We start from the raw sequence: 16,713 nt of genomic DNA on the forward strand, positions 1-16,713 counted from the left end.
ATACGTCATAAGGTAGATACGTCACCTTTTCCTAGTAAGGCAAACTTTCCCGGCGTGCTTTTTTCATGGATAAACAAACACCACTGCTTTGCACATGGATACCTTGCCCAAGCCAGGGCTACAAGAACTGCATTGTTAGATGCATTGTATAATACCAGTACTTAAATAAGGTACCTCTGCAAATGAATTATTCTTAGTTATTATTTTTTTCTTTTTTTAGTTTATTTATTCCGAAAGTGAACTTTCTATCACATATAATTCCACTGTCTTAGTTAGGCCTAGGCCTAGTCTTATGCCTCATCGTCCCCCGCTACACAGTACATCAGGAGCCCCTCCCCATACAGTACAGACGTCTGCTAGGTAACAAAGCTGAGAGAGGTTTTCATGAGAGGGAAAACAAATTTTAGGGATGCCCAGATGTATTTCTTTGTGAAAATGAGTACCGCGGCGTACTCATTTTCACAAAGCATCATTTGCATCCCCTCTTGGAAAGAGGGATTCGAAATAATTATCTTCGCTAATTAAATTAATCACCGTAATTTAGTTTACACTTATGAATTTAGGGAGCACTTAAAATGTGAAATAATCATTTCACTACTCCGAAATTTATTCATTCATTAGGCCTACATAATAGTTTAATATTGCTGTACTATATACTCCAACATCACTGGCGCATGGTAACAACCAACTGACTGCAGACCATTTCCGGTCACACATTACTCTCCATAACCCTCTAGTTCCGTCACCTCTGGATTTGAACACTAAAGACGAGTTTGGTGATCCGCCGTACTTCGACCCTTATAAAGCGCGCGCGGTGCTGATTGAAAATTTTTATAATATGCTAAAATATTCTGTACAACTAGTGTTTAAAAAAAAATAATTTTCAGCATTTTAAAAGATTTACGCATGCGTACACGTACGGCTTGACGCCTGCGAGCATGGTAATGGCACAAAGAGTGACTCCTGATATGAATACAGTGTCAGGAACACAAAATATGTAACAAAACGTGATTTCCAGCTTCAGTACGTTCTGTGTGCGTGGAAATGAACGTATGGTGTGTAAATATGGAAAGTTTTGGAATGCAGAAAATGAACCGAAACGTTTAAACTATCTGAATAGTGATATTGAGAATTTTGATATTTTAACATACGCACACGTCACGATGAGTGCGTGTACAGTAATGGCACACAAAATTAAATATTGTCGTGTTTTTAAAACCGTCTGTTAGTTATTAATGCCACAGGAATTTCCCTTCATATAACCTATACTGTATATATAAGTCTGATAGCGTCGAAATACAGTCTGCCGCCCTCGTGTTCTATTTTTTACATCTTTTAAGAAAGAGAGATAAAATTGCTCTAAAAATTCATTCTTTTTTACCATGCTGACGTGATCAAAATGTAAAATAGAGGGACACGTCCGAAAGAGAATTGATTTAGCTATAACATACTCACAGGTGGGAGACACTCAATCAAGATAAGCGAGATACGTTCAAACGAGTATAAAAAGTAATAACGTCATGAATAAAAATTCAGTTTTTTCTTAATTCAAATAGCAATATGATGATGTCACAATGTCCGATCAGCCAATATGATCTATAAAATCGAACTCATGTGCTTTCAGAATATGTAATAAAAATTGGGGGTCACCTTTCATCCTAAGGAGCTATAACTGATTAAAAATAGGCCTGATTTTAGCATATTTTCACTGTATATCGGCACAAATCCGTGCAAAGATACCTATATTTGATGGGCACATACAACATTGCTATTGGCCATAAGATGACCAAAAAGAATGCAAATTTGTGAAAACAATGTCAGGAACCCAAACTATGTGAAAAAACATAATGACTAGCTTCTGTACGTGCTGCGCGCGTAGTGGAAAATTTTAAAAAATTTCGAAATGCTCAAAATGGCCTAAAACGTGCTCTAATTTAGTCAAAAAGTGATTTTGAACATTTTAAAAATTAGACGCATGCGTACGCGCGCGTAATGAAGCGCACGCGTAAATTAAGGTACAGTACATTCAACATTAACCCAAAGTTAATGCTTACTTAATACGATTTCGAAATGGCAATTGGTTAGGCTGATATGATCGATAATGTAAAAATGCAAAATTGCACGTAGATAACGTCACGCATGACTGAGCGCGTTGAAAAGCGTACCATGACTATTCCAGACCAAGCCAAAATGTTCGTTGACAGCGATTGTGCGTAACTCATGGTATTTTTTGAGATATCGTGCAAACAGAAAAGGGGAGAAAGAAAGAAGAATAAGAAAAAAAGAAGAGACAGTACAATACAAGAGGTGATCCGCTCGAGAAGCGGATCAAAAAAATAGACCAATAATTTTGGCTTATATAGTGCATTATGCTAAAGCCTCAATGCGCTTAACAATAAAAATAAAAATGACAGGAGAAATTTAAGAAAAGCACATGTTAAAACAGACACTACATTAGTGTATTTTTACGAACGACAAATATTAATTTTCTTGCTTTTGTTAATTTGTTAACTTTATAAATCTTGTAAAAAAAAGTAATCTTAAACATGTAATAATACTTACTTATTACTGTTAGTGTTGCAGTCTCTCTGCTAATTTTTCCATTAGTTCCAGTTAATACATCATTTTCAGCTCTGCATGTATAATTTCCCTCATCACTTTTAGTCACAACATTTAGCACCAATGATGTTTCAAATGGAACGTTAAGAATTTTGTCATCTTTCAACCATGTGACTCTGGGTTCTGGGTTTCCTTCTCCTGATACACATGTAAAAGTGGCAGTATCACCCTCATTCAATGTCATACTTTCAGTAACTAGTGTTGGATATGAAAGATCTAAACAAAATAAGAAAATATAGCAACATTCACATGTAAATAAATTTACATTTTATGTACATTAGCTACTGTAAATATTTATTTAATCTTTCTTTATACTGAAGGCACTTTCAGTACTATAGTACTGATTTTCAGAGTTATACAGTGACAAGAAACTTATACAGTAGAAATAAAACAAAGCATAAATAAAATTTGAAAATGTTATTTTAAATCATTTTGGATGATCGATATAAAAAAGTTCTTTTTCCCTGTCCAATATTTTACATTGGAAGAACCAGGCTGTTATGGGTTTGGCTATGCATGCCTTTAGAATGGGTAGTATTGTTAAATCCTGAAGACAAAAAAAAAATTTTAAAAATCAACTCTTTCAAATGTATCACCATTGTAGGTACACTTTTTTTTTTTTTTTACAAGAACCAGTAAAATTTTGCCCAGGCTCAGTGTTCTTATTTTTTGGCCAATTTCAGGCTCAAAATGTTCTTATTTTGTTCTTATGTTACACACTTTTCATACAAATGTATTATTGTACCAGTATACACTGTACTGAAATGTAAATGAAAAAAATTGACATGAATAATAAATAATAGTCGACCCAGTATTGAGCCTTGTGGAATTCTAATATTTATTTTCATAACATCAGATTGTGTTGAGTTTATATTTACACCTTGAGACCTGTTAAACAAGAAATTAACCAGTTCAATTCATCATTGTTAACACCATAAGTTTGGTAATGAATAGTTCATGATCAACTGTATCAAATGCTTTTTTAAGATCCAGAAATATGGCTGCTGTTGCTTACCACCATTAAAACTATATATACTGTATATGATCAGATACATCTATTACAGTAGTATTTGTATTGTAGAATGGTTCTTTCTAAAACCAGATTGAGATGAATTTATAATCTTGTTATAAAGTTTAAAAATTATACTATTGATCATGAAATCAAGCCTATAAATGGAAAAACTGCAGCTATTTCACATTGTTCGTATACTTTTTTTTCTTTCCTTCCCATTAATTCTTCATTAATTTTTTTTGTTGCATGAATCAAAATTATAAATGAAGAAACAACACTCATTGCATTGTTATTTACTGCTTGTACGTTTACCGCAGCAGTAAACCCCATTTTTTACTTTGCATTTTCAATCTCAATAGAACTCTGTACTTCAAGATCTATTTTTTTTTTGCTTTTTATTTTATATTTTTAAATATTAGGATTCAATAACTTATTTTCAAAATTATTCATCAAAAAATATTATAAATATAAAATCAATTGGAAATAATTAATTTTTTTCATAATTTCACAATACTAAATAATAGGTTATTTAGAACCTTTTTTTTTATTATCTTTCAATTGGTATCGATTATTATTGTATTATTCCTTCAGAAAAAAATGATATTTAACCATATTTCTGACACTGAAAAAAAATCCAAAATATCTAACGGTCAATGGGTTAAAGCCCCTCTCCTACTGGGGTTTTTTTCAGCATACATTTTAGAAGAGTTTGCCAAGTTGCTAATTCGGAAAAAAAACTTGTACTTACTCGTAGCGCTAATTTTTAAAATGTAAACTCAAAGGACTCGTAGGTACTCGGATTACTCTTATACCTAACTCGTACACAACTCGGGATACTCATTGGTGGTTTGTAATCCACGAGTTGGAGTTAGTTACGATCACCAGAAACATTTGGTCAAAAAACTCGCACCTACTGTAACTCACATCTAACACCGTACAAACTTGTTACGCTTGTAATAATATCATAAGCTTGTAGTAAACTTGGTGCTTCGCTCAGCATAATTCATACATAACTCATAACCAACTCGATAAGGTAGTACCTCACTCGTAGTAAACGCGTATAGCGGTCCTTTCCCAAGCGAATTAAATCACAAGTTTCACAAGTTTTTAACTCATAGAACTCATGCGACTCTTGGATGAAATAAGAGAGGCTTTAGTAAGCAATTTTTAAAAAATTAGAATACTGTAACTAGATCATGAATTTGAAACTTTCAACTTGGAAAAAAAATTGAAAAACATCTAACAAAATGCAACTTATGAGCTTTATGATGGACAGGACAAAAAAAATGCGGAGTTGCTAAATACAGCTCCACTATGAAGGATGCTACTGTGGTTGCCAGAAAACTTGATACATGAAACCAAAGAAAAATAAAATTTAAATACTTACATGCAACACTTATTGTGACATCATCAGATGCGTCTGAAGGTACATCATCAATCAGAGCAACATCGCATTTATATGTGCCATCATCAGTTCTGTTTGTGTTATCAATAACAAGAGTGTGTTGAGGGTCATTTTTTACAACACTAAATCTATCATTATAAGTCGGATTGACATAAGTAGCTGAACTCTGGTACTGCACTATTGTGGTAGGTGAGCCGTTGACAATCTTTTCCCATGTAATTCTTGGAATATTAGTATTTGAAGAATTATTTCTTTTTAAAGTACAAACTAATCGTGTTCCCTGGCCTTCAAAAGCATGTCCATCAACAGATACAGTGACAATTACAGCAGAACATACACTAAAAACACTGAAAAGAATAATTAATGAAATGGTAATCAAATAGCCAATTCAGATTTACAGGTACTGTACAGTCTATTTTTTAAATGTGGCAAAGACAAGCTGAACCAGTCACTCCTCGCAAATCATGTTTTTGAGATATTGTCAACATTTTCAAATCCACTTTATTGCACAAAACTAGCCCTTATATATATGTGGGAAAGACACCAAACCAGTCATCGCAAAAATTGATTTTGTTAATACAGGGTTAACATAAATGCTCAAATAAGTACCGCTCTCAAATAAGCGTTGTGGCACTTAATCGAGAGTATATAATATTACCATGTGTGCAGGAAACATGGTTTTAAATACAATGTATAAAGTGTTAAAATGAATAAGTAACACAATGAAAACACAAGCATTTCTTATAAACGTTTGTTTACAATGACAGAAGTGGCGGTATATTTCTGTGTTAGCTGTGGGCACTTGATGATCTAGTGGGACTATAGTTAAATTCAATAGTTACATAGGAAACAGTAAGGTTAATCTTACTAGTGTGTGGAGTTTTTACAGATACCGGTACAGGTTCTAGATGCCAGATTCCCGTAAAAAAGTATTTACACAATTTTCTGGCAATATACATCTTATTAATGCAATTCTTGTGGCTGTTTTTTGCATTTTGGCGACTATCTTGGATATGAAGTCAACTTCTAGGTGGCCTTATAGTTAATTTCAAATTAACTTAGGATTAACAAATTCACTGAAAAACGTTAACAGGAACAAATAGGCTGAATTTACCGAATTACGTTAATTTTATGGCGGCCATTTTGCATTTTGGCGGCCATCCTTGATTTGAGGGCAAATTCTGGGTGGCACTCAATTGACTATGAAAGGTTTATGTCCCAGATGACAAATCCACTGATAAAACATCGACATTTGAAACCGATTGTATTTTTTATGGCCATTTTGAATTTTGGCGACCATTTTGGATTTGAGGCCGATTTCTGCGTGGCCCTCGATTGATCTTGAATGGTTTATGTACCAGGTGACAAATCAACTGAAGAAACATTGACATAACCAATAATATGCTATTTTTTTTCTAATAATTGTGATTTTTGGCAGCATGAATTTTGGATTTTGGAGGCCATCTTGGATTTGAGGCAAAATTCTTGGTGGCCCTTGATTGATTTTGAAAGGCTTAGGTCTGAGGTGACAATTCCACTTCAAAAAAGTTGACAACACCAAATAAATATGTTGTATATCTCTAATAATATTAATTATTGGCAGCCATTTTGGATTTTGGTGGCCATCTTGGATTTGAGGCAAAAATTTGGGTGGCCCCCAAGCTTATTTCAAATAGTGTGGGGTCAGGATGATAAAACCGCTGACAAAAGCTTGACCGGAAAAAATGGCAGTTTATCCTTGGCTGGGACCCGTCTAGAAAGTGGGATTTGCCAGTACTCCTTCAGCACATCAAGTTAGAATCGCCAATGCAATCTATGCAGTCCTCCATGCACGGCAGAGGGTATGAATCTGGTTTCATAAGAGCATTCACCTTTATATAATCCATACAAAAAAGATAAAATTTATACGGCTTTGATACCAGTACACATGGAGAACTCAAGCTACTGCCACTAGGTTCTATAATACCATTTGTCAACATAAAATCAATTTGTTATACGAATTATCGCCATTTTCAGTAGATCCTCTACGGACGTTGCTTAATAGTAGTGGTGTTACCTATATCGACATTGTGTTCCACCAGGTTTGTCACACCAGGAACATCAGAAAGAAATGACACAACCAAATTAATTACTGTACAACAACAAGCAAATAACAAACAGAATATGAAAAAAAAGTTCATTCAATGGAACATAAACTAAAGTTAATTAGCGTAAACAGTTTATTACATGGAGTGTTCAAGATCTACTGTGTGTGTAGGCCTACAATAGTTGCTTGTATGTGCTTGTATGATGTGTTTAGATCAGACTATCAATACATTTAAACATTTAGCTTTTTTTTCCTTTTTTTTTTTCCATTTTGGAATCTCGACAACAATAATGTAGGCCTCCCAAAAATGGCTACCGTATCTGAAAACGGTTTATAAAATTAATTACCCATATTGAATGGTAGAGTCCATGGTTAATCAACGACGCAACAAAACATGTGCTTCGATATTTGAAAAAAGGTGAAAACAATACATTGAACAGCAAGCTAGAGAAAACATTATTTTACAGTATACAATACCTTCTTAAAGAGCCTGATCATCATATATAAAATACATTACTTTTCCACTAAACTTTGAGATTAATCAACATCGAAATAGAATAGAGTCCATGGTTAAAAATGTGCCACATTAAAACATGTGTTTCTTTGGTAGAAGAGGGGTGAAAGGAATGCATGTAACAGCTAGCTAGAGAAAATAGTTTTCACCTTTACAGATAGCTTTGATGATGAATTTAGTTATCTCATAGATAATAATCCCATTGATGTGATTTGTCTTAATGAAACTCGTATTTGTAACACAATTAAGGATCAAGAAATTTTTATTCACAAGATTATGATATTTTTCGTAAAGACCGAAATCGTGATGGGGGCAGGGTAGCAGTTTATATAAACCAATATAGTGGATTAATTAAAGCTTAGACCTGAGTTTATGAAACCAGAGCTTGAAATGATTAGCATAGAATTATCTAAAGCTATGATGAAACCAATCATTATTAGCATGGCACCGTCCACCTGGGTCTGAAATGCGCCTTTTTAATGTTTTTGAAGAAGTACTTCAAAATATTGAAAGTTGTGATACAAACTATATGGTTATTGGTGATGTAAACTGTGATTTAATTTCTGAAAATTCCAGCTGCTATACTAAACAAAATGAAAGAAATCTCAACTAATTATTACTTTAAGCAAATTATTATTCAGCCAACTAGAACTAATTCTTCATCAACACTTAATACTGATCATATTTATGTATCTTTTCCTGAAAAGGTTAGTGATTCAGGAGTACTTTATACAGGTCTTAGTGATCACGATATTATTTATGTAATTATTGGTAGAGAACAAAAACTATTTTATAAAACAATGTAGAAATTATGGCAAACTTGATGAATTGCAATTCAAACTTGATATGATCAGTGTTAATTGGTATGAAATCACAAATTTGACAATGTATTGTTAATGATGCACTTAACGCCTTTGAAGATAAATTTCTTTATGTTATTAATAAACATGCACCTATAAAAAAGAAACGAATAAGAAACAAGAACAGCCTATGGTTGAGTAATGAATTGATTAAACTTATGCTTATTTGCTTATTTAGTAAAGAAAACAGCGCATTTTAATCAGTTATCTCCCACGTTAAAATTAATTTACTAATAAAGCACATTTCAGCTTTATTTTAAATTAATATGTTAAATTTTCATGAACAATACAGTATACACCTCTCGATTCGAAGGACGTAGTGTAGAGGAAGATACATCTTTCTACACAGTCCTAATGCCAATGAATGGCCTGCAAAAATGTGAAGTAATCATTCCGCCGTGGAGAGCCGTGCCCTAGCATAGCAGATGATAAGCATGGCAGACTTTATTTAGGCCAGTGTGTAATACTGCCTTACTTTGAATGTATATGTACCTCAATATTTCGATCTTTATTTTGAAGAAATAGTACTATTAGGTTAAAATATTGATGAGCCTTTCTAAGCAGTCTGTCTATAGTTAGGTCCCCTGATGTTCGCGAATTACACACTCAGTACATACTTCGCTACGTACTGGGTCTGTTCTCATCTTTATTGTTTAAACTGTGATCGATTATATGGTAAACTGAAGAAATTAGAAATAATGTCTGATTCTAATATCACTTAAAACATAACAACATTAAAACATTATAACTCAAATAACACGCATCATCTGGCACTTTAGCAGTGTGTGCAAGTGACGTACTCGCTATAACAATGAAGTGGCATTATTAAGTTCTATTTTCTCCAAAATTACATTGTAAAACATTATTTTGGTATACGTTGGAATATTTGTAACCCCTTCTTATACTTTGACCTTTCCTACTGTATGTTGAAATCATCTCCCTGGCCCGATTAACAACCAAATTTAGATTCTGAGCCCAAAAAATATGTCAAAAATGTTTCTTCTGTACATTTATCACACACACCTGTAATACCACTTCCCAGATTATATTTTATTTGAAGTTTGACCCCAATAACTTTTGAACGAACCCTACACCTGTCCAACTGTCATTTTTTTCTCGAATACAACCTAAATTACATTGAAAACATTATTTTCGTAAACTATTGCACTTTTAGGACCCCTTTCTTAAATATGCCGAATTTGACCTTTGACCCCGCATCTCGGAAAACCCCTCCCTTGACCAATCAACAATCAGATTCCCGTTCTACGCCCAAAAAAATGTCAGAAATGTTTCTTTTTTCACATTTATCACACGGGCAACACCCTTTCCAAGATTATGTCTTATTTGACCTTTGACCCCAATAACTTTTGAACGACTCCATACCTGTCCAATTTACTGTCGTTTTTGGAATCTATGACCTAAATTACATTATTTTGGTACACTAATTCACTTTTGTGATCCCTTCTTTAAATATGCCAGATTTGACCTTTGACCCCACATATCTCGGAAACCCCCTCCCCGGACCGAGCAACAATCAGATTCGTAATCCACGTCAAAAAATACATTAGAAAAAATTGGTCTGGTAAATTCTGCAAAAATGTGACACCTTCCTCCAAATCCGACCGGTCTAATGGGATAGGGCCTAGTAGTGATATTGATTTTTGTTCCATTCAAAAATTTTAAATGGGGAAACAAAAGAAAAATAATTACTTCGCACCAACCATGATGGGAATTGGAACAGAGGAGGATGAGAGGATGCCAAACTGATGCAACATTACTCGATTTTATGTGCAGTTTTTAATAGGGTTTTAATTTTGTAAGCTGCAGTCGTGCTGCACTTAGCCCACCTGTAGACTCGCACATCTCTAAAAGTCTCTCCTAATTTCTCTCTACCTAATAAATCCTGGATCTGCCACCGAATATATGTACATATTGTACTGGAAAATAAGATTTATATTGATGTACATTACTGCCGTCTGGACCTTTTCCAATGTGTGGGAGTGTTTTCAAAATGCTATACTGGATACATTGATTGTAGGCCTAATTATATACACAAACCACATAGCGCTCAGAGACCATGAGAGCTGTGATAATTGTCGAAAGATTGTTGTTTGTACAGTACTCTACAACAAGGTTATTTTCGTCCTGAAATTTCTTTAAAGAAATCAACAAATGATCATGTAGTCACTAAATGCCTAACCGACCATAATTGACATCAGGCTTTCATAGCTGCTTTTGTGATTGTGGACAACCAGAAGCCAAACAAAGAAGAAAGCTTTTATTGGCGCTTTTTTTAAAGACAGTGTCATTACATACTACGGTGCTGATTGGCTACGTTCTACTGTGCGAATAATGAATTATTTACTATTTGCACGATAGACAAAGTTTGTATGATAGGTTCTATCTGAAAATATATTTCGGTTCATTTAGGTATTCTCGTAACAAATTAAGTAATTATCTCGTAAAATATTTAGGCCATTGAAGCTTTTGAGATGATACCGTGTTAAATATAGTTAATTCACGATGTACCGTGCGAGTTTGACTCCTTATCAGCATTATTTTTTCCTCCCCATTTTTGTGTGCATGATATCTGAAAATTGGCATGAGCTATGACGTGGCAGCTTCAACGAACATTTGGCTTGGCTTGATATAGACATACTGTAATAAGCTTTTCAATATGCTCAGTCATGCGTGACGTCATCTTCGTGCAGTTTTGCGCTTTTACATTATCGATCATAGCATCCTAACCAACTGTCATTTCTCAATCATGGGTATAAACTTCAGGTCAAAGTTGAATATCACGTACCAAAATATTTCGCGTGCACGTCATAACGCTCAAAATCATCTTTTGACTGAATTAGAGCACGTTTCAGGACATTTTGAGCATTTCAAGTTTTGTTTACATTTTCCACTACGCAGGCACATTTTTACACTCGCAGCATGTACGGAAAGTAGAAATTACGTTTTCTCCATATTTTGGGTTCCTGACATTATTTTCACAAATTTCAATTCTTTTCAGTCATCTTATGGTCAATAGCAATGTCGTATGTGCGCATCAAACATAGGGTGCTGATACACAGTGAAAAATATGCTAAAATCAGGCCTATTTTCAATCACTTATAGCTCCTTAGGATGAAAAGCAACCCCCATTATTTATTACATATTGTGAAAGACACATGAGTTGTAAATATGATTTTATAAATCAGACATTGTGACGTCATCATATTGCCATTTGAATAAAAAACTTAATTTTACCTATGGGATGACATCATTTTTAAAAGTACGCATCTAAGTGTATCTCGCTTATTCTTGATTAATCGTCTCCTAACTTTGAGTATGTTATAGTTGAGACAATTCTCTCATATATGTGACTTCTTTTTAAATTTTGATGATGTCATCATGGTCAAAATAAATGTTTTTTTCTGACCCCGCCCCATCTTTCTTTCCTTAAAATTTTGATGACCCCAATATCATATTAACCATTCATCATTTCTGAATCATATTCAGTGGGCATAAATTTCAGGTCAAGGTTGAATGTCATGTACCTTAATTTTCCTTTCGTGCATCTTAACATGCACGTACGCATGTGTCAAAATTTATATGTGCATAAAATTATGAATATAGTTAATCATTTATAGCTCCTTATGTTGAAAGGAGACCCCTAATTTTTAGTACATATTCTGGAAGCACGAGCTGTAGATTTTATACGATCTATCGTAATGGCTGATCGGGCATTGTGACGTTATCATATTGCCATAATTAAAAAGAACTGAATTTTTAGTTAAGAAGTTATTATTTTTATACTCATTTGAATGTATCTCGCTTATTCTTGATCTTTTGTCACCTACCTGTATGTTATAGATGAGATAATTCCTCTTTTGGAAGTGTCCCTTCATATTTCAATTTGGTGATATCATCATGGTCAAAATGAATGTTTTCCTAAACTCTCCCCACCTCTTGTATTAAACTTTTGACAACTTAAGAGAGGCGGCAGACATCATATTTTCCTGCACAATTTGAAAACCCTGGCTCTAGTGTATTTTTCAATATTACACTTTTAAGCGCTGCAAAATTTTTTTGCCAGACAAGCGGATCACCTAACTCGTCCGAAGTGACAAGTTCCAATCTAGTTATTGTTATTATTATTTTATATAACTTAAGTTAATTGTTTAATTTTTCTCATTTGTTAATACTGAACCATTTTGGAAATCAATGCTTTAGCACCGAAAGTGTCGTTCAGTATAAAGAAAGAATAATTAATTTAATAAACCCAACTTGTTTAACTATCACAGTATTAATTGTTTGTAATATTCAAATAATTATTGTCGTGTAGCACAACAAAAAGTAGAATCTATCCACTTAAGGTGTCATCAAAACTTTATTCAACTAAAAAAAACAAACGGATCACCTAACTCGTCCGAAGTGACAAGTTCCAATCTAGTTATTGTTATTATTATTTTATATAACTTAAGTTAATTGTTTAATGTTTCTTATTTGTTAATACTGAGCCATTTAAAAATCAATGCTTTAGCACCGAAAGTGTCATTCAGTATAAAGAAAGAATAATTAAATTAATAAACCCAACTTGTTTAACTACCACAGTATTAATTGTTTGTAATATCCAAATAATTATTATTGTGTAGCACAACAAAAAGTAGAATCTATCCACTAAGGTGTCATCAAAACATTATTCAAATAAAAAAAACAATAATTACCTGAATAAAAGCGAAGATGTAACAAAAAGTGTTGACATCTTGTTGCATGCACATCTGAAAAACATCATGATAATTGGGTTGATAATTATGGTGAAAAAAACTAGAAATGCTCTTTTTACGCTGAGCAGTAAAAGCATAGCCTGTCCACAGTGTGATATTTCACTGAGAACTAATGAGGATGAGTTTGAAACGAATTAGTCTTACTCTATCAAACTTTAGTTATCGTGGTAACAAAAAAATTACCACACCAGTGACAATATTATAAAAAGAAATATTTACAAGTTCAAATAAATTTAATTTTGTTGAAGTTGTAATAGTTTTAATGTTTTTATTGGAATTATGATTATGATAGTATATTAAATTTCCTCCTTAGTAAACTATATTAATTATACAAATGCGCAATTAGCATATTCATACACGTACCAAAACAAGGCTCTTTCTATACTATTATCTTGCATTCCCTACAGTTTGAAACCAATCGGACTTTTGTATCGTGTTACAGATACAACATCGTCATTTAAAACAGTATCCCCCAACCTCAAGAACAAATAAAATGTTATCAATATTACATTCAGGAAAAATACTCCATGTTGCAGTCTCATTGCAAAGCTCAAAGTCATCTTTTGAGGTCGCAAATTCTGCCTTTCGGATTTGATAAAACTTGACGGATATCTTCAGTTTCACCACTTTGGCACAAGGTACACTCACCAGTATTTTTATGACACCATTTGCAGGTCCTGCCATCAAGGGTTAATGTGTTGGGACCTTAATTTAAATTGTAGACTTTCCCCCATAAAGTTACAGTAGTTTTATCAAGCAGATTTTTCACGGGGCTTGGTGTAGTGTAATGTAGTATTAAGGTTCAATAATATTAACTTATATCCTATTGGAATTTGTATATCATCGATATCCCTTCACCCGTTAAATGTCTTAAATTGATTTGACAGATTGAATAGTCAACCTGAATATACAGATAATCTATCATACAATTGGTAATTTATAACTTCACCCTAGTGAATTGGACTTGACGTTTCAAACACTATGAATCTATAACTGACAGTTTTAAGCCCAAGTTTTAAAGTTTGTAATTTATCTTAATTAGCAACTTTTTGGTAAAATAGAGAAAGAATTTCTCTATGATCCAATCAAAAACTATGTATGGGGTGACAATCTAGACACACCCCCAGTACCTTGATATAACAGGCAAACACCCCACATCACTGAATCAGACACAAAGATATCTGAGGGAGAAGAAATCAGAAGCTGTCTCCACTCTAAGAGTTCTCTAACATCGGAGAAACCCGGAGTTAGTCAATTGTAAATATGTAGAGTAGTTAATGCTGAATAAAAGCTTTGCAGTGTACAAAAAGGAACTGTTACCACTTCTTTAAAAGTTATTACCAACCAGCTCCCAATATTTCATGCTGGAAGCCCACAATATTTCAGTAGATTGTAACTGTGGAGTATCTTCTAGAAAGGACTTCTTGGCGGTCCTTCACGAGTGGATCACCTCTTGTTATTGTCAGATCTTTTTTATTAATTCTACATTTCCCCCAATTTCTTGTTCGCACGATATCTTAAAATCGCTACGAGATACGAACATGATCGCTTGGCCTGGAATAGTCACAATTTTGCGTTTTTACATTATCGACCATATCATCCTAATCAATCGTCATTTCTCAAGCATATTTAGTGGGCATAAACTTCGGGTCAAGGTTAAATGTCACATACTAAAATATGTTGCATGCACACCATAATGCGTGTGCACGCGTGCGTCTAAATTTTAAACGCTCAAAATCACTTTTTGACTAAATTTGAGGAGGTATTAGGACATTTTGAGCATTTCAAAATTTGTTGATTTTTTTCCACAACGCGCTCGCATTTTGACGCCCGCAGCTCGTACGGAAGCTAGAAATTACTTTTTTTTTTTTTTTTTGGGTTTCTGACATTGTATTCACAAATTTCCATTCTTTTCAGTAAATTTATGGACAACAGCAATGCTGTACACGCACATCAAACAAAGGGATCTTGAGTTGTAAATATGATTTTATGGATCATAATGGCTGATCGGATATTGTGACGTCATCATTTTGCCATCTGAATGAATTCAAAAACACTGAATGTTATCTATGTCATTTTTGAAAATACGCATTTGAGCGTATCTTTACATTTTGATAACGTCATCATGGTCATCATGACCCCATAATCATCTTAACCAGTCATCATTTCTGAATCATATTTTGTGGGCATACACTTCACGCCATGAATGTTATGTACCTTAATTGTTTGAGTGCGCATCATAACGTGCGGTACACGTGCATCAAAATTTACATACAGTAGGTTTTGTGGTTGGAATGAGTAACCTGGGTATGTGTGCCGGCACAGTAGTGTAGTTAGTATTGAGTTTTACAAGAGAGCAGTAGTATTAATAAATAGTGTATTTTATGTTGGATTCCATATATTTTGTTGCTTGCTGTTTCATTTTTGTTTGTAGCTGAAAGAACCTGGGTGGAGATTATTATTATTATTATTGTATAGAGACCTACATATATATACAGTATGTTCATATCCAATTAATGTCTCCCACAGGAATGTTTTCCAGTACTTTAATCTCTGGACGACCAAAAATAACCTCTGAGACGTATTAGGCAACTAATTATTTCTTTTTCTCTTATTTTTTTTATTTTTTATCAGGGAGAAGCATAAACCACCATACACCCTTCTAAATCCGCGCCTGTTTTTATATATTTGGTAGAAAGAGGGGAGTGGGTGAATGTGTGTTGAATAATAAACTGCATACAAAGATATTCCCTGCTGTTGGATCATGAATCTTTAATTATTTTCAACAGTTTAATTAATGGATATCGACTAACTAAAATGTCAAATAATTAAGCTTCCCTGTAAGGTGTACATCACCCTTAAAACTAAAAAGTAAGCACAATCTTTCTTTTACTTCTTTACTGTACTAATCAAACCGAGCCTCTGCTTTCAAATGAATTCCTTCGCATACAGCTGCTGTAGCCTGATATACGGCGATGTATGCAAAATAGACTCAAGATTGGACTTAACCCATCCCTGAGTGTTTGCTCATAACCGAAGATACAAACGGCGTTCCAAGAGTGGTACTTACCTTTATCCAATGAGATGTCTTCCTAGGCGATAATACTCCAGAAATATAATATATCCAGACACAGTGGTACACACCGTATATAGTACGGTATATCTTGTACTAGATAGACCCGGACACCAGACACAATGACAATCCTGTAGTGTTAGCTAATAAAAGTGATACTCCTTGCATGTAGTCCAGTGTACGAGTGCCATAAACTCGCCAGGTACGCCGCCGGGTCGCGATTTTTTTTTCCGTACGAAACATTTGCATGAAACTTCACTCGGGCCATCTCGGATTGACTCGAGTGAGTACGATACGAGGAACAAGAGCAAACACTTCGCAATGTCGTGACGCTCGAGTTTTACTATTATTGCTCTTTCTATGTTTACC

General features: G+C 34.0%; 1 protein-coding gene across 1 annotated transcript in view; it reads right to left on the minus strand.

Annotated features, from left to right (window-relative positions):
• Positions 1–16,542, minus strand: part of LOC117102734 (junctional adhesion molecule C-like) — a 26,770-nt gene extending 10,228 nt beyond the window's left edge. The window contains exons 1-4 of the mRNA XM_033243139.1: positions 16,342–16,542; positions 13,212–13,265; positions 5,019–5,383; positions 2,563–2,835 (exon numbers count right to left, since the gene is read on the minus strand). Of these exons, the coding sequence (XP_033099030.1) occupies positions 2,563–2,835; positions 5,019–5,383; positions 13,212–13,249 (676 nt within the window). The 5' untranslated portion in view covers positions 13,250–13,265; positions 16,342–16,542. The remainder of the gene's footprint in view (positions 1–2,562; positions 2,836–5,018; positions 5,384–13,211; positions 13,266–16,341) is intronic.
• Positions 16,543–16,713: the final 171 nt, after the last annotated feature.

This window comes from Anneissia japonica, unplaced genomic scaffold (genome assembly GCF_011630105.1).
Source record: "Anneissia japonica isolate Jap-2015-1 unplaced genomic scaffold, ASM1163010v1 scaffold4240_len331602_cov119, whole genome shotgun sequence".
Lineage (NCBI taxonomy): Eukaryota > Metazoa > Echinodermata > Crinoidea > Comatulida > Comatulidae > Anneissia > Anneissia japonica.